The 18643-nt window shown below is 55.1% G+C and overlaps 1 protein-coding gene across 1 annotated transcript in view; it reads right to left on the reverse strand.

Annotated features, from left to right (window-relative positions):
- Window positions 1-18643, reverse strand: part of LOC311526886 (coiled-coil domain-containing protein 33-like) — a gene marked incomplete at its 5' end in the record, with an annotated part of 412533 nt that overhangs the window by 24822 nt on the left and 369068 nt on the right. Inside the window, 2 exons of the mRNA XM_084640352.1 lie at window positions 4533-4566; window positions 6414-6550. Coding sequence (XP_084496478.1) covers window positions 4533-4566; window positions 6414-6550 — 171 coding nt within the window. The remainder of the gene's footprint in view (window positions 1-4532; window positions 4567-6413; window positions 6551-18643) is intronic.

Raw genomic sequence — 18643 nt, forward strand, 5'->3', positions numbered from 1 at the left:
TGCCCTTGTTGCCAAGAAGGCCAATGGCATTTTGGGATGTATAAGTAGGGGCATAGCGAGCAGATCGAGGGACGTGATCGTTCCCCTCTATTCGACATTGGTGAAGCCTCATCTGGAGTACTGTGTCCAGTTTTGGGCCCCACACTTCAAGAAGGATGTGGATAAATTGGAGAGAGTCCAGCGAAGGGCAACAAAAATGATTAGGGGACTGGAACACATGAGTTATGAGGAGAGGCTGAGGGAGCTGGGATTGTTTAGCCTGCAGAAGAGAAGAATGAGGGGGGATTTGATAGCTGCTTTCAACTACCTGAAAGGGGGTTCCAAAGAGGATGGCTCTAGACTGTTCTCAATGGTAGCAGATGACAGAACGAGGAGTAATGGTCTCAAGTTGCAGTGGGGGAGGTTTAGATTGGATATTAGGAAAAACTTTTTCACTAAGAGGGTGGTGAAACACTGGAATGCGTTACCTAGGGAGGTGGTAGAATCTCCTTCCTTAGAGGTTTTTAAGGTCAGGCTTGACAAAGCCCTGGCTGGGATGATTTAACTGGGAATTGGTCCTGCTTCGAGCAGGGGGTTGGACTAGATGACCTTCTGGGGTCCCTTCCAACCCTGATATTCTATGATTCTATGATTCTATGACTTAGCCACTCCCAGTCTCTATTTAAGCCTAAATTAATAGTATCCAATTTGCAAATGAATTCCAATTCAGCAATTTCTCGCTGGAGTCTGGATTTGAAGTTTTTTTGTTGTAAGATAGCGATCTTCATGTCTGTGATTGCGTGACCAGAGAGATTGAAGTGTTCTCCGACTGGTTTATGAATGTTATAATTCTTGACATCTGATTTGTGTCCATTTATTCTTTTACGTAGAGACTGTCCAGTTTGACCAATGTACATGGCAGAGGGGCATTGCTGGCACATGATGGCATATATCACATTGGTGGATGTGCAGGTGAACGAGCCTCTGATAGTGTGGCTGATGTTATTAGGCCCTGTGATGGTGTCCCCTGAATAGATATGTGGGCACAGTTGGCAACGGGCTTTGTTGCAAGGATAGGTTCCTGGGTTAGTGGTTCTGTTGTGTGGTATGTGGTTGTTGGTGAGTATTTGCTTCAGGTTGCGGGGCTGTCTGTAGGCAAGGACTGGCCTGTCTCCCAAGATTTGTGAGAGTGTTGGGTCATCCTTCAGGATAGGTTGTAGATCCTTAATAATGCGTTGGAGGGGTTTTAGTTGGGGGCTGAAGGTGACGGCTAGTGGCGTTCTGTTATTTTCTTTTTTGGGCCTGTCCTGTAGTAGGTGACTTCTGGGAACTCTTCTGGCTCTATCAATCTGTTTCTTCACTTCCGCAGGTGGGTATTGTAGTTGTAAGAATGCTTGATAGAGATCTTGTAGGTGTTTGTCTCTGTCTGAGGGGTTGGAGCAAATGCGGTTGTATCGCAGAGCTTGGCTGTAGACGATGGATCGTGTGGTGTGGTCAGGGTGAAAGCTGGAGGCATGTAGGTAGGAATAGCGGTCAGTAGGTTTCCGGTATAGGGTGGTGTTTATGTGACCATTGTTTATTAGCACTGTAGTGTCCAGGAAGTGGATCTCTTGTGTGGACTGGACCAGGCTGAGGTTGATGGTGGGATGGAAATTGTTGAAATCATGGTGGAATTCCTCAAGGGCTTCTTTTCCATGGGTCCAGGTGATGAAGATGTCATCAATATAGCGCAAGTAAAGTAGGGGCGTTAGGGGACGAGAGCTGAGGAAGCGGTGTTCTAAGTCAGCCATAAAAATGTTGGCATACTGTGGGGCCATGCGGGTACCCATAGCAGTGCCGCTGATCTGAAGGTATACATTGTCCCCAAATGTAAAATAGTTATGGGTAAGGACAAAGTCACGAAGTTCAGCCACCAGGTTAGCCGTGACATTATCGGGGATAGTGTTCTTGACGGCTTGTAGTCCATCTTTGTGTGGAATGTTGGTGTAGAGGGCTTCTACATCCATAGTGGCCAAGACGGTGTTATCAGGAAGATCACCGATGGATTGTAGTTTCGTCAGGAAGTCAGTGGTGTTTCGTGCTGGAAATGGCCCACCTTGATTATCATACACATTTTAAAGAGAGTGGTCACTTTGGATGGGCTATTACCAGCAGGAGAGTGAGTTTGTGTGGGGGGGGGGGGCGCGGAGGGTGAGAAAACCTGGATTTGTGCTGGAAATGGCCCAACTTGATGATCACTTTAGATAAGCTATTACCAGCAGGAGAGTGGGGTGGGAGGAGGTATTGTTTCATGGTCTCTGTGTATATAATGTCTTCTGCAGTTTCCACAGTATGCATCGGATGAAGTGAGCTGTAGCTCACGAAAGCTCATGCTCAAATAAATTGGTTAGTCTCTAAGGTGCCACAAGTACTCCTTTTCTTTTTGCGAATACAGACCTACACGGCTGTTACTCTGAAATAATTCATTAAAGAAATGCTACTTGAAGGGTTTGTTGAAATACAGTTGTCAGGAAGAGAAACGTTAAGGAGTGTGAGACAAGGGGTCCTCAAACTAATTAACTTAGAGCTCCTACTGAGCTAGGAGATTGGTAAACGTTAGTATGCAAATAAGATATGTATGTATATTTGTCAGTTTCTGCTTTCTTTTGTCTCTTATGTTAAATTGGCTTTGGCTTAGCTGTATAAATAGGTTATCTTGAACCTCAGAGAAGGGCTCACATCTGGGCGCACTAGCAGGTGCTAATAAACAGAGTGGTCTGACAAATTATGTGAGTCCTGAATCTGACTTTGACACTTTCATAGGGATGAAACCTCTGGGGTCCTTACAAACATGATTCCCAAACCTCACAGAATTTAACAGAGAGTGAGAGCCTTTTTACGGGGTTTCTAAACCATCTCCTCTAGGCAGCACAGATTTCCCTATTGCACCCAGTAGGATAGTTACACAATCAACAAGAGAGGACCTTCTGGCAGGGGCAGGGAGTACTTCATACCATTCTGAACCCAAGAGAGGTGGCCCAAGAGCAGCTCTGATGAGTCCCCTGCTTGGCTGGGAAGCTGGGTCAGGTCAGCCTGTTGTTAAAGTCAACAATTTTGGTGGGGCCTGTAATTTCCCTTGGTCCTACCTGAGCGCCCCATGCTGTGCTGCTATGAAAGGAGCGCCGTCAGAGTCCTCAAGTGCTGGAGTCTGCTGCTGGCATGTGGCCATGTGCACTGTGCTGTCTGGGATGCTAGGTCAGCTGTCCCATGTGAAATCTTCACCCAGAAGAGCTCTGCGCTTACATCAACGGGCATTCACAGAACGGGTTTGCTCTGCTTTCTCCCCTCATTTTTGTTGACTGGCAATGTGGTTCACTGGAGAGCATGACACTAGAAGCCAGGAACCCCTAATCTCTGACCTGACTCTGGATAGGTTGCTCTATGTAACACAGACTTTGCTTGCTGATGGTCCATGGGAAATCCCAGCCTGGAGTTTGGTGCTACCTGGGACTAGCCTGTATCTAATTACCCCCTGTCCAATGTAGTGTTGCTCATTGCAAGGCAATACAGAAACACATCCCAGTTACCTTTCTCTGACTAGTCCCTCTGCATGTTTGTATCTCACTCTCACACTCCAGCTGCCCCAATTTTTTCCCAGAAAGTTCTTTTGTGGGAAATTTCAGTTCTTTTTTTTTTGTACCACTACAAAATTATTTTTTTTCTTTTGAAATTGTGGAACAATTGAAACAAAATTAAATCCCTGCTCAAATCAAATCCCTTCATGATCAATTCTGCATGATGCTCTGGCACTTCCTATTCTTTCCCGCAGAGGGCAGCATTTAATTGCAAATACTAAGATGGCCAGCCAGCTGGGATGTCTCATCATTTGCTCTTGCTTCTCCTGCTCTCTGTAGGTTGCTGGTATCTAGGTGGGAGGCCCTGTGCATGTCACACACAGAGTTAGCTGCAGGTCTGATACAAATCCTGTTAAAATCAAGGGAAAGATCCTCACTGACTTCAGTGGGCTCCGGATCAAGCCTTAATGGAAAATAGCTGCTAAGCTATTTATCTGTATATTATCAACGGAATGGATCTTGTTCCCATGGCTATCCTGGGAAGTTATGACAAGCCACACACTTCATTTAGCCCTTCCTCCAACAGACAGGCTGCAGAGCCAGAGCACAGAATGGTGCACTACAGCTGGATGAATCTTTGGCGGTTTGGTTTGCAGCTCACTTGAGAACAACATGAAACAGTCAACAGCCATTGACTAACAACAGGCCTCCACCACACCCATGCTGCTTACTTCCCACCCACCTGGCACTGCCCAAGCCCAGCAGTGTCCACAGAGTGTTACTCACATTGTCCACTGAGCCCCATGTTGTCCTGACTCACTCATTTCTCTCCCTGCCTCACATCCCACCCCTTTCCTGTCTGGCCAATGTTAGTTGTACCTTGCCAGACCTGGAGTGCCCAGTTACCCACATTTCTAGCCTGCTTTGTCCATTGCCCTCCCTGGTTCCTTACCATCATGTCTCCTCTAGGAGTGAAAACAAGCAGCCACGTTTACTCACCTGATCCAGATGGAACCTGGTGACATCCTGGGTTCTGCAGAACAGAAAGCAAAGGGTCATGGATGGGAGCCAGGCAACCTGCAAGCCCATCTGAGCAAGAAATAACTTGTGAAGTCCCTTCCCTTTGTCACTCCCTGCCTGAGGGAGGAAGCAGGTAGGTCTCAAGACGGTTTGGTTTGCTGGTGCCCAAAATAACACCTCAAGCTGCCTGGGAGCCAGTGCAGATCTTGGAGCAAAGGGTGACATGCCCCTGCTCTGAGCCACTGCTAGTCTGGCAGACAGCCAGTAGCCCAGAGCACTGATCCAGGGCCTGATCCAATGCCTATCAGAGTCAATGAGAGTCTTTCTGTTGACTTCAAAGGACCTTGGATCAGGTCCCAGTTTGGAACTTACAAGGCCTGGATGACTGTGGAGATGTCCCTAGGTTCTTGCCAAAGGTAGATGGAAAAACAAACAAACTCTCAGCCACCACAGCTAACTGAGCATCCAGGAGCAGCCCCAAGTCACTAGGCAATACAAGGAGAAACAGCTGTACTCCCTGTCAAGGCATGCCATTTCTTCTGGTGGCTTGCCCCAGCCTCCAGGCATCAGCTCTGTGCTGTCAAGGTGGGGTCTCAACCAGTTCGCTCCTGCCCAAGGCGCTGGGGAAGCCTGTGCCAACTGTACTGGGCAAGATGGAAACCCAATACTGGAGGAGGGCTTCCAGAAGTCAGGCAGGCTGGAAGCTGGCCATTGGGGCAGGCACGATGAGGGTGCTGTGAGAAGGGTGCAGGTGTGTGTGTGTGTGTGTGTGTGTGTGGGGAACTGGGCCTTTTGCCTTGCACAGGATGTTGGGTCCTTAAATACCACCTGTCTTTTGTCTCCCCATATCCTCTAGTTCTTTCCCCTACCATGGACTAACCTGACCAGCTTACCTCCTTCTGAACTAGGTCCTGCTGCTGAATGGCATGCTGGGTCCCACTGCAATACATTATGGACAGACCTCTGTGGTGTGAAGTGATTCCTAATGCACTGTGCTGTCCCACCAGGCCAGCAGCTGGCCAGGCTTGCCCCAGGAAGACCCAGCTCAGAAGTGAGCAGCCTATGCCCAATGAGGCAGAGGAGCACAGGAGGAGAAGGGGAGAGGGCTGAGCAGAAGGTGGTGAGAGATGGTTTGACTTTATCTGGCTGGGCTGTGAGTCAGCTGGGAGGCAGGAAGTGCCCCAGAAAACTAATCAAAGCCCAGTGAGCTGGGATGTGTGTGCCCCATGCTAATGCTGCGCTCTTGCACCATTGCTGTGCTCTTGCACCAGAGTACAATCTCACTTGTGGTCCTAGTGAAGTGAGTCTACTAATGACTTCCAGCGAGCCCTTGGGATGTGTCTGCATTAAGAAGCCACTTCTCAGCCTGGCCCAATTCAACACGATTCAGCGGTGAGACATATCAGGATGGAAGGACATTGGCCCAACTGTGTGGGGCACAGGACTGCAGGATGGGTTCAGGGAGGGATCACAGGGAAGGTTGCCCACCACTCCCCACACTGTCACTGGCTCCAGTCAGGACCATCATTCTCTTACTAGCAGGGGCAAAATATTCACAAAAAGAAAGTGCTGGGGGTTAGGAGGGAACTTCTGATAAGAGCAGGTTATTCCCTAGCTTCCCAAGGTGGAGGTCTCACACCTGCCTCTGAAGCCACCACAGAGACAGGATACTGGGCTAGATGGACCTTGGGGTTGGTTCAGTCAGCCAATCCCTATGTTCCTAAAATGACACTAGCAATGGACTACCAGTGGGAGGCAGGAGGAAGAAGCTGGTGCAGGAGGACCAGGGGAGGTGCCTAAGGACACATCTACCAGAGACAAAGAGATTTCCAGCCCAAGCTGGAACACTGCTCCCCATACCTTCTGAGCATGTCTGCATCATCCACGTCACTGTCTGCTGGGCCGCCTGCCTTTTCATATAGGAGCATCTGCTTATCTGGCAGAATCTCAGCTACAGCATCAGGGGGCGGGAGGGAGACGTCATTATCTTGGTTAAGCTGTAAGAAGGAGTTTAGAAGGTCACCATGGATGGAGCAAAGCTTACAGAAAGTGGGGCCGGTGCCATGCAGAACACCTCGGGTGAGGGAATTGAGGCCAGATCCTCAGCTGATGTAAATTGACATAAAGTTCTGCTGACTTCTGTGGATTGATGCTGATTTCCAGATCTGGTCCCTAACATGGAAGCCAGGCTGATACCATAACAGAAGCTCTCCTATTTCCTTCCTCTCCTTCTCTCTTTACTTAGGGCACTTGTCTGAAGAGATGCTCTGTGTTTCCTAAGAGTTCATCTGGTCTGGCTGTTTACTTGGCCCTGTTTGGTCTTTCCGATGCTTCATCTTTCAGAGGAGATGAACAGCACAGCCCAGGACCGCTGTGTCAAGGCTGAATCCCAACTCTGTCACTCCGAGTGCAGAAGTGGGGCCCGCAAGGATTTTAAAAATGAATACTGGCCACTCCAGGCTTGTATTAAACTCTCAAGGTTACAGCTTTTCTCTGACCTTGGCTTGATAAACGCTGCCATCACCCAAATGTAACAAAACCCCCTTTGAACCCAGGAAGAAGCACTTGGGAATTCTTCCCTGTGAGGTGCCCTCAAGCCCTTTCACCTCCATCCCAGGAAGAGCTGAAAAAGGAAACAAAGGAAATTAGCTGTGGCTACCAGCTAATCAAACAACATGCACAAACCTCTTAGGACACCAAAAATCCAATCCTGTTCTTAAAAAAGGTAAATTTTATTAAAAACAAAAAGGAAGAAAATACATCTGGAACCTAGGCTTTTGCTAGATTTTAAAAGAGCAATTCCAAAAATCAAGCACCCGAAATAGCTTTCTTGGGGGTTCAGCTTAAAGGTTACACACAAACAAAAGCATCTGGGGTTAGCACAGAGGAGTCCACAAGCCAATAAGAAATAACCCTAACTGCATCTAGTTAACATTCTGATCTACTTACACATTGGAGTTCAGATAAGTAGTTCTAGGCTTGATCTGAGGACTTATAATCATACCTGGCTTAGCTGCTTATGGCATGGCTACTCTGACCCTCCAGCCCAGAGAGAACAGACAAAGGGAAAGTTTCTTTCCCAACTTTAAAAAGTTCTACCTTCCCATTGGCTCTTTTGGTCAGGTGGCTGGCTGGGTGTCCATCAAAGGAAGCTATCCCCCCACTTTATGTATTATAAGGTCACTGAAGATCACACAAGGCACTTTTGGCATTGGTATGAGTCGTTAACTCTGGCACAATTCCAGAGGGATCAGTTACATTCAGTCTCTCTCAGGCCTCCAGATGTTTCAGCCTAATCACTAATTCTCAGGCAGCCTTGACATTTCAGTGCAAATTTGCCAAGATGATTGGCACTGGACTGGGCTCAGGAAAGCTGGGTCTTATGTGTGACCTTGGGTATGTCATGTCTGCTCTCTGTGCCTAAGGGCCAGGGCCATCCCTAGCCTCCCCGCTAATCTCCTTGCCATCCATCCGGTGTGCCCACCTGGCTGCTGCTCGCCTCCTCACCCCAGTTCACCCCACCCAAGGTGACCACCCTACCCACTGTGGGTCCAGCTCTAGAACAGGGCTCCTAAATCCTTGCTGCACTGTGAGGGACTCAGCTACTAGAGTGACGGGGCCACCTAAGACCTGAGATAAACTGTTTCACCCACTTATTAAAGTAGTGGGTATGTTTGGTGAACACACATGATGCTGTATGATTGAAATATGACCATTTATATGATTAATATTGCCACTATTATTGAAACAAATCTTGTACAAAGTATGTCATGTAAGGTATCAGTGGAAAAGTTATAGTCAATCAAATATGATTATCCTGTTTATATGCATGTATCATCTTTGTATCTGAAGTTATAAATATTGATTATGTACCAGTATTTCATGTGTTTGCTTCTGGGGTAACACCCACAAGGTAGTTTACATCCAGTCTAGTCAGCACATTGCACATGGACCATTCAAGTAGATGGCCCATTAAAGGACAAAATGGGCCATAGAAGAAGCTTATCCCTGCCGAGTGCGTTGTAGATGCTTTAGCCAAAATATGGGTAATGGCCAATGTTCCCTCTAATTTTTGACAGGCCGTGTGGGCAAAAAATTTCTTCTGTGCAAATTTTTGTGCGTGCGGTGTTTCGCCGTGTGCCCGGGGTTTAGGATCTGGGTGCGCGTGCACATGCGCACAGCTTAGAGGGCACAGTGGTAATGGCTGCTCTTATGAGTCATCAAAGAATGCAAGGGCATGTGACCCTGGACACCATCTTGTGCCTGTACTTTTCCACAAACTAAGACTGAGAGCAGTCCCTCCACCTGGGAGAAGATATAAAGGACCCTGGAAGCATCTCCATTTGCCTCTTTCCTGCTCGGATCTCTGGACTATAGACTTACACTAAAAGGAGTATTCCAATCAATGAACTGAGGACTTTACAAGCCAGCAGTTTATTCATCACTGCTTCAAACCTGATATAAGAACTCTGCAAGGATTATATGTATTTGATTTCCTTAACCATTTTAACTCTCTCCTCTTTCTTTTCTCTTATAAATAAACCTTTATATATTAGATACTAAAGGATTGGCAACAGCATGATTGTTAGGTAAGATCTGAGCAATATATTGACCTGGCTGCGTGGCTGATCTCTTGGGATTAGAAGGACTCTTTGTCTCATGAAATTGGTTTTCAATAAGCACTCATCCTTAGATGTTTTTAAGGCCTGGCTTGACAAAGCCCTGGCTGGCGTGATTTAGTTGGGGTTGGTCCTGCTTTGCGCAGGGGGTTGGACTAGATTACCTCCTTAGGTCTCTTCCAACCCTAATCTTCTATGATTCATCATAAAGTCTAGTGTCTGGGTGGTGAAATGTGTGCTGGAATGCCTAAGGAGACTGCATTTCTGACTTCTAGTTAACTAGTGTGGTAAGACAGAAGTTTACTTTTGTTTCAGGCTTGGTATATCTAATAATAGAATAATCACTAATTTGGGGTGAGTCTGCCCTATTTCTCAGCAGTTTGTCCTGAATCTCGTATCCTCAGCTGTGACCCACTGAGGCATGGTGACAACACAGTCTTTTGCATCTCTTCACTTCATCAAAATGGAACTGTGCACACTTTGCATTGTATACTTCATGTAAATGAGTGATTTACATCCGATTCGTTGGTGCCTAATTATCAGGGACAAATCCTACTTCAGTGAACACCACACATTGCTGAACTAATCAAACAGAGGTGACACAGTGCAAACAAAGTTCTCTCCCGGCAATCTTTGAAACATTGATTTTCTTAACTCAAGTGATAGAAATCCAGTGCAAGCCCAAATATTGCTAATTCAGTTATCTCACATTCTCTGTAACACAAAGCAGGGTCATGTTTCCCAACTGCTAGTCATTAACTCTGAAAATATACCTGCTTCGCTAGAACCTCCATTATCCACAATGATTTGTTCCCCGCCACGACACTCTGGTGACCACAACCATAAAAGCATATTGGTTATATCTGACGCAGCATCTGATCATGTTGTATCACCTCTGGTGGAAAGATACCTTGACACATGAGCTTTCAAAATGTAATGCTCACAAAAGCCATGTTCAGCACTGCAGCAGGGGCAGCAGTCTACCCGTGGCTGCAGAGTCCTGGCCAGGAGCTACAGAGGCCCTGACACTAGCTAGCGCTAGTCAGCCTGAGAGCTAGAGAGCAGAGAGGATCCCAGGGTCTGCCTGTGTCCAGCAGGCTCGGCAAACAATCCTCTTGCTCTTCATTACAATTAAGCCCTGTCTCCTCACAGCTGTGAGGGGCCCTACAATGGCAAGAGCTACCTGCCCCCTTTGCTAGCAGCGAGGCTAAGAACTGAATGGGTCATGGGGATGGGGGGTCTCCTGTTCTGAAATGGTCTCTCCATTAGATTAGGGCTGCCATGTGATTGCATGGCGCAGAAGGGGTTAGTGTGCATTGCCTGGGCTGCGTCTGTGCTGTTGCTAATGAGAAGAATGCACTCCCAGAGCTGTCAGTCTGGCACCCTTTGCCAGCACTTAATTTAATGTGAGAGACAAAGAGAGATGGTTCATGGTCCCCTACCCCCGTTTGCAGCCCTGGATACTCACGGTTGAGGAGAACGGCCTGTAATACCAAGCCATCCACCACCTGTACCTGGCCCCTATCCTACTAGCTCATTCCAAGCCGTCTCCCATAGGCTGCTGCTGCTGCTCCTGAGAGACTCTGGGCTCCAGAGATAACTGGTGACACCCTTCACTGGCAGGCCAGCCATCCGTGATAACCAGTTCGTTGCCAGGTGTCTGTCACGTCAAACAGCAACACCCACAGAACTATGCAAACTCCAGAGCTCAAAGGCAAATCAGCGATCCCATTCTCTGCTGTCCTGACCACAGGGGGCTTGGACACACACCCTACCAAGGCTGCAAGCTGCCTAGGAAAAGGCAGTAGGACACCAAACTTACAGAGGAGTTAGTAGCCTGCAGCATGAGGGAAGCCAGGCGTCTTTGAGGAACTTTTTGCTAGCAAGAGGGGTTTAGGTTTACGCAGGCACCACCTGTTTCCTTTGTGCATTCACAGCTCACACTGTGCTGCTGTTGCTACAACAAGAAGGTTCCTCTTAGCAACCGCACAGGAAAGGCTCCCTTTGAACTCCAGCTTCAGTGCACAAAGTGTGCACCCCACAGGTTTTCTCACTGCCACAGCAGATGTGTGGAAAGGAAAGAGAGGGGTGAGCCGCTCTGATGGAGAGTCAAGGGCCTAAGGTCAAGTATGCAAATCCAGGTTTCGACACCTGCCTGATTAGCAGAGGTGCTGAGCCCCCAGGCTTCCATTGACTTCAGAACCAGAAGATCAGGCCTCTTCTAGTTCTACATCTATGGGTGGACTGAAGCACTGAAAAAGTTAGCCTAGATGAAAAACCTTGAGCAACACAAACCTGTTGTTCTGTGTCTCCATCCAAGCAGTTTGTTACATGGGTACTGCCAAGCTAAAAAAACAACCCTGGGCACCACTCAATTGAAGTCAGTGATGGAATAAATTGATGCAGTTATGCAGATTTACATCTGCTGGGCACCTAGATTTCTTTATCTTTATTACCCCGTAAGTCATTACAAATGTCATGGACTTTTCACCATTAATTCTATTAGTTTATCCTTTGCATTCTCTGATTGGGACAATGAAAATAAAGTGGTCAGTTTCATTTATGTAGTAAGTCAGTTTCTAGTCCAATGGTTCTCAACCTGTTTACCACCGTGGGCTACATATGCATCTATATGTTATATGGGCCTCATCCACACAATATGTATACTACCTGTATGCAGTGGTGAGCTGGAGCCGGTTTGCACCGGTTCGCACGCGCCAGTTGTTAAATTTTGAAGTAGTGTTAGAAACGGTTCTTAACCCGCTTCCCTGCAGGGAGCACTGAGGCTTTGATGGGCTCTGGCCCGGAAGTGATGCAATTCCTCCTCCGGCCGCTGGGGGCGCTGCACTGCGGGAGCCATGTGGGCTGCCGCCTGGCCCTGGGCACGAGCCCTGTTGCTGCTCCGGCTGCTACCCGACCCCTGGCCCTGGGGCTCCTGCTGCTGCCTGGTGGGTCCCTGGCTGCTCAACTGGGCCTGGGCTGCGTCCTGCTGCTCGGGCTGCTCCGAGCCGCTCTCCCCATGAGTACCCACCACCCTGCCTGCAGCCAGCCCCTGCCTCCAGCCACCCCCGCACTCCCTGCCCGCAGCCAGCTCCTGCCTCCAGCCACCCCCGCACTCCCTGCCTGCAGCCAGCCCCTGCCTCCAGCCACCCCCACACCCTCTGCCTGCAGCCAGCCCCCGTCTCCAGCCACCCCCGCACCCCCTGCCTGCAGCCAGCCCCCGTCTCCAGCCACCCCCGCACTCCCTGCCCGCAGCCAGCTCCTGCCTCCAGCCACCCCTGCACCTCTGCCCGCAGCCAGCTCCTGCCTCCAGCCACCCCCGCACTCCCTGCCTGCAGCCAGCCCCTGCCTCCAGCCACCCCCACACCCTCTGCCTGCAGCCAGCCCCCGTCTCCAGCCACCCCCGCACCCCCTGCCTGCAGCCAGCGCCCGTCTCCAGCCACCCCCGCACTCCCTGCCCGCAGCCAGCTCCTGCCTCCAGCCACCCCTGCACCCCTGCCCGCAGCCAGCTCCTGCCTCCAGCCACCCCCGCACTCCCTGCCTGCAGCCAGCCCCTGCCTCCAGCCACCCCCACACCCTCTGCCTGCAGCCAGCCCCTGTCTCTAGCCACCCCCGCACCCCCTGCCTGCAGCCAGCCCCCGTCTCCAGCCACCCCCGCACTCCCTGCCCGCAGCCAGCCCCTGCCTCCAGCCACCCCCGCACCCCCTGCCCGCAGCCAGCTCCTGCCTCCAGCCACCCCCGCACTCCCTGCCCGCAGCCAGCCCCTGCCTCCAGCCACCCCCGCACCCCCTGCCCGCAGCCAGGCCCTGCCTGCAGCCACCCCCACACCTCCTGCCTGCAGCCAGCCCCCGTCTCCAGCCACCCCCGCACTCCCTGCCCGCAGCCAGCCCCTGCCTCCAGCCACCCCCGCACCCCCTGCCCGCAGCCAGCTCCTGCCTCCAGCCACCCCCGCACTCCCTGCCCGCAGCCAGCCCCTGCCTCCAGCCACCCCCGCACTCCCTGCCCGCAGCCAGCTCATGCCTCCAGCCACGCCCGAACTCCCTGCCTGCAGCCAGCCCCTGCCTCCAGCCACCCCCGCACTCCCTGCCTGCAGCCAGCCCCTGTCTCCAGCCACCCCCGCACCCCTGCCCGCAGCCAGCTCCTGCCTCCAGCCACGCCCGCACTCCCTGCCTGCAGCCAGCTCCTGCCTCCAGCCACCCCCGCACCCTCTGCCCGCAGCCAGCCCCTGCCTCCAGCCACCCCGCACTCTCTGCCCGCAGCCAGCCCCTGCCTCCAGCCACCCCCGCACTCCCTGCCCGCAGCCAGCTCCTGCCTCCAGCCACCCCTGCACCCCTGCCCGCAGCCAGCCCCTGCCTCCAGCCACCCCCGCACTCCCTGCCTGCAGCCAGCCCCTGCCTCCAGCCACCCCCGCACTCCCTGCCTGCAGCCAGCCCCTGTCTCCAGCCACCCCCGCACCCCTGCCCGCAGCCAGCTCCTGCCTCCAGCCACCCCCGCACTCCCTGCCAGCAGCCAGCTCCTGCCTCCAGCCACCCCCGCACTCCCTGCCTGCAGCCAGCCCCTGCCTCCAGCCACCCCCACATCCTCTGCCTGCAGCCAGCCCCTGTCTCCAGCCACCCCCGCACCCCCTGCCTGCAGCCAGCCCCCGTCTCCAGCCACCCCCGCACTCCCTGCCCGCAGCCAGCTCCTGCCTCCAGCCACCCCTGCACCCCTGCCCGCAGCCAGCTCCTGCCTCCAGCCACCCCCGCACTCCCTGCCTGCAGCCAGCCCCTGCCTCCAGCCACCCCCGCACCCTCTGCCTGCAGCCAGCCCCTGCCTCCAGCCACCCCCGCACCCTCTGCCTGCAGCCAGCCCCTGTCTCCAGCCACCCCCGCACCCCCTGCCTGCAGCCAGCCCCTGCCTCCAGCCACCCCCGCACTCCCTGCCCGCAGCCAGCCCCTGTCTCCAGCCACCCCCGCACTCCCTGCCCGCAGCCAGCTCCTGCCTCCAGCCACCCCCGCACTCCCTGCCCGCAGCCAGCTCCTGCCTCCAGCCACCCCCGCACTCCCTGCCTGCAGCCAGCCCCCGCCTCCAGCCACCCCCGCACCCCCTGCCTGCAGCCAGCCCCCGTCTCCAGCCACCCCCGCACTCCCTGCCTGCAGCCAGCCCCTGCCTCCAGCCACCCCCGCACTCCCTGCCTGCAGCCAGTCCCTGCCTCCAGCCACCCCCGCACCCCCTGCCTGCAGCCAGCCCCTGTCTCCAGCCACCCCCGCACCCCCTGCCCGCAGCCAGCCCCCGTCTCCAGCCACCCCCGCACTCCCTGCCCGCAGCCAGCTCCTGCCTCCAGCCACCCCTGCACCCCTGCCCGCAGCCAGCTCCTGCCTCCAGCCACCCCCGCACTCCCTGCCTGCAGCCAGCCCCCGTCTCCAGCCACCCCCGCACTCCCTGCCCGCAGCCAGCCCCTGCCTCCAGCCACCCCCGCACCCCCTGCCCGCAGCCAGCTCCTGCCTCCAGCCACGCCCGCACTCCCTGCCTGCAGCCAGCTCCTGCCTCCAGCCACCCCCACACCCTCTGCCTGCAGCCAGCCCCTGCCTCCAGCCACCCCCGCACTCCCTGCCCGCAGCCAGCTCCTGCCTCCAGCCACCCCTGCACCCCTGCCCGCAGCCAGCTCCTGCCTCCAGCCACCCCCGCACTCCCTGCCTGCAGCCAGCCCCCGTCTCCAGCCACCCCCGCACTCCCTGCCCGCAGCCAGCCCCTGCCTCCAGCCACCCCCGCACCCCCTGCCCGCAGCCAGCTCCTGCCTCCAGCCACGCCCGCACTCCCTGCCTGCAGCCAGCTCCTGCCTCCAGCCACCCCCACACCCTCTGCCTGCAGCCAGCCCCTGCCTCCAGCCACCCCCGCACTCCCTGCCCGCAGCCAGCTCCTGCCTCCAGCCACGCCCGCACTCCCTGCCCGCAGCCAGCTCCTGCCTCCAGCCACCCCCGCACCCTCTGCCCGCAGCCAGCCCCTGCCTCCAGCCACCCCCGCACTCTCTGCCCGCAGCCAGCCCCTGCCTCCAGCCACCCCCGCACTCCCTGCCCGCAGCCAGCCCCTGCCTCCAGCCACCCCTGCACCCCTGCCCGCAGCCAGCCCCTGCCTCCAGCCACCCCCGCACTCCCTGCCCGCAGCCAGCCCCTGTCTCCAGCCACCCCCGCACCCCTGCCCGCAGCCAGCTCCTGCCTCCAGCCACCCACGCACTCCCTGCCTGCAGCCAGCCCCTGCCTCCAGCCACCCCCGCACTCCCTGCCCGCAGCCAGCCCCTGTCTCCAGCCACCCCCGCACCCCTGCCCGCAGCCAGCTCCTGCCTCCAGCCACCCCCGCACTCCCTGCCCGCAGCCAGCCCCTGTCTCCAGCCACCCCCGCACCCCTGCCCGCAGCCAGCTCCTGCCTCCAGCCACCCCCGCACTCCCTGCCTGCAGCCAGCTCCTGCCTCCAGCCACCCCCACACCCTCTGTCTGCAGCCAGCCCCTGCCTCCAGCCACCCCCGCACTCCCTGCCCGCAGCCAGCCCCTGTCTCCAGCCACCCCCGCACCCCTGCCTGCAGCCAGCTCCTGCCTCCAGCCACCCCCGCACTCCCTGCCTGCAGCCAGCCCCTGCCTCCAGCCACCCCCGCACTCCCTGCCCGCAGCCAGCCCCTGTCTCCAGCCACCCCCGCACCCCTGCCCGCAGCCAGCTCCTGCCTCCAGCCACCCCCGCACTCCCTGCCCGCAGCCAGCCCCTGTCTCCAGCCACCCCCGCACCCCTGCCCGCAGCCAGCTCCTGCCTCCAGCCACCCCTGCACTCCCTGCCTGCAGCCAGCTCCTGCCTCCAGCCACCCCCACACCCTCTGTCTGCAGCCAGCCCCTGCCTCCAGCCACCCCCGCAGCCCCTGCCTGCAGCCAGCCCCTGCCTCCAGCCACCCCCGCACTCCCTGCCTGCAGCCAGCCCCTGCCTCCAGCTACCCCCTCACTCCCTGCCTGCAGCCAGCCCCTGCCGCACCCCCTGCCCTGTCTCCAGCCAACCCCTGCAGCACGTACCCCCTGCCCTATCTCCAGCCAGTCCTGCACCCGCTGCCCGCAGCCAGCCCCTGCCGCACCCCCTGCCCTGCCTGCAGCCAGCCCCACACCCCCTGCCCCGCAGCCAGCCCATGCCGCACCCCCTGCCCTGTCTCCAGCCAACCCCTGCCGCATGCAGCCCCCTGCCTAAGCCAGTCCCTGCCGCACCCCCTGCCCTGTCTCCAGCCAACCCCTGCTGCACCCCCCTGCCCGAAGCTAGCCAGCCCCACACCCCCGTCTCCAGCCAACCCCTGCCTAAGCCAGTCCCTGCCGCACCCCCTGCCCTGTCTCCAGCCAACCCCTGCTGCACCCCCCTGCCTGAAGCTAGCCAGCCCCACACCCCCGTCTCCAGCCAACCCCTGCCGCACCCCCCTGCAGCCCTGCCCAAAGCCAGCCAGCCCCACACGCCCTGTCTCCAGCCAGCCCTGCACCCCCCTGCCCTGCCTGCAGCCAGCCCCTACCTCCAGTCAGCCCCTGCTCTGCCTCCAGCCAGCCCCACACCCCCTTGCTGCCAGCCAGCCCCGCACCCTCCTGTCTCCAGCCAGCTCCGCACCCCCTGCCCTGCCCCCACCAGCCCCGCACCCCCTTCCCTGCCTGCACCCAGCCCCACACCCCCTGCCTGCAGCCAGCCCATGCCGCACCCCCTGCCCTGTCTCCAGCCAACCCCTGCCGCACCCCCCTGCCCGAAGCTAGCCAGCCCCACACCCCCCCCATCTCCAGCCAACCCCTGCCGCACCCCCCTGCAGCCCTGCCCAAAGCCAGCCAGCCCCACACCCCCTGTCTCCAGACAGCCCTGCACTCCCCTGCCCTGCCTGCAGCCAGCCCCTACCTCCAGTCAGCCCCTGCTCTGCCTCCAGCCAGCCCCACACCCCCTTGCCACCAGCCAACCCCGCACCCTCTTGTCTCCAGCCAGCTCCGCACCCCCTGCCCTGCCTGCAGCCAGCCCCAAACCCCCTGCCTTCAACTAGCCCTGCCCCATGCCCCTGTCTGCAGCTGGCCCCACGTCCACTGGTGCCCTGCAGTTCCCAGGGCAGTAACCCTGCACACCTGCTTCAATGAGGGGGGTAGGGAGCAGCAGGGACCAACACATGTGCACACCCTAGGGTGACCAGACAGCAAGTGTGAAAAATCAGGACGGGTGGGGGGGTAATAGGACCCTATATAAGAAAAAGACCCCAAAATCGGGACTGTCCCTATAAAATCGGGACATCTGGTCACCCTAGCACAGCCCCAGGGAGTGGCGGGGACCCACACATGTGAAACGGAGCTTGTTTCTAGTTCAGGCCCATCTTTTAAAAAAAGAACTTTAGGCAGGGTTAACATACAGCCGTATTTTCCCGGACAGGTCAGGCTTTTTGGTTCTTAAATCGCCGTCCGGGAAGAATTTTTAAATTTTAAAAATACAGACGTATGGTATGGAAAATACGGACGTATGGTGACCCTGTTGGTACAAAAAATACATACTGTGGCACATCCCTTCTATCAGAACTTTTTATAGGACCCGGTTGTTAAGATTTTGGCAGCTCATCGCTGCCTGTATGGCCCTGAGGATGTCACACGGGCTGGAGCTGTGTGCTGATTGCGCCACAAGTGCCCCACAGGCCCTGGGTTGAGAACCACTGTTCTAGTCAATTCCACCTGCAAGAGTCCAGTATACCAGCTTTTGGATTGGCAGTGCTGCTGGGGAAGTTTAACTTTAGGGCTGTTTAACATTTAAATGTTACCTCTGCATTTGGACCCATTTCAATGGGTGTTTTGGTCTATGAAAACTAGTTTACAAAGACTAATTCTGGGCCAAACTTGACCTTACAGTGACTATTTAAAAAGAGAGATTTCTGTTCTAGCATAGTGTTCCATAAGCAAAATACTACAGGGGAGGGTCTTCTCTGCCTTGCATTATTGTGTCATCATTCATGCCTGTGCTAAGCTGGTATAAAATGTTGAGATCATTTCCAATCACACTGCACAGATGTACACAAGGTGTAAAGCAATGGAGAATTGGGCCCTAAATATAAAAACCTCACAATCACCCCTCTAACTTTTATTTAGAAAAGGAAACTTTAGAGGCAGGGAAGAGACAGCCCACCCAGAAAAAAATAAGACACCCCTGTAATGATGCTGCCTCTGGCAGGACACAACTGAGAGTATCAGTTCAGGACAAGTTTCAGAGTAACAGCCGTGTTAGTCTGTATTCGCAAAAAGAAAAGGAGTACTTGTGGCACCTTAGAGACTAACCAATTTATTTGAGCATAAGCTTTCGTGAGCTACACAACAAATTGCTTAGAGCAGGGCAGTTACAGCCCAAAGCTGGAGTTCCTTTACTATTAAGGCAAACCAAACCAGCCAAACAGAGAAGACTTTGGTTTTACCCCACTGGTTAACCATAAGTCACACAAGCAATTCCTGCAGACACTCCAGTTTC

This window comes from Lepidochelys olivacea (assembly GCF_965140295.1).
Source record: "Lepidochelys olivacea isolate rLepOli2 genome assembly, chromosome: 10".
Taxonomy (NCBI): Eukaryota; Metazoa; Chordata; order Testudines; family Cheloniidae; genus Lepidochelys; species Lepidochelys olivacea.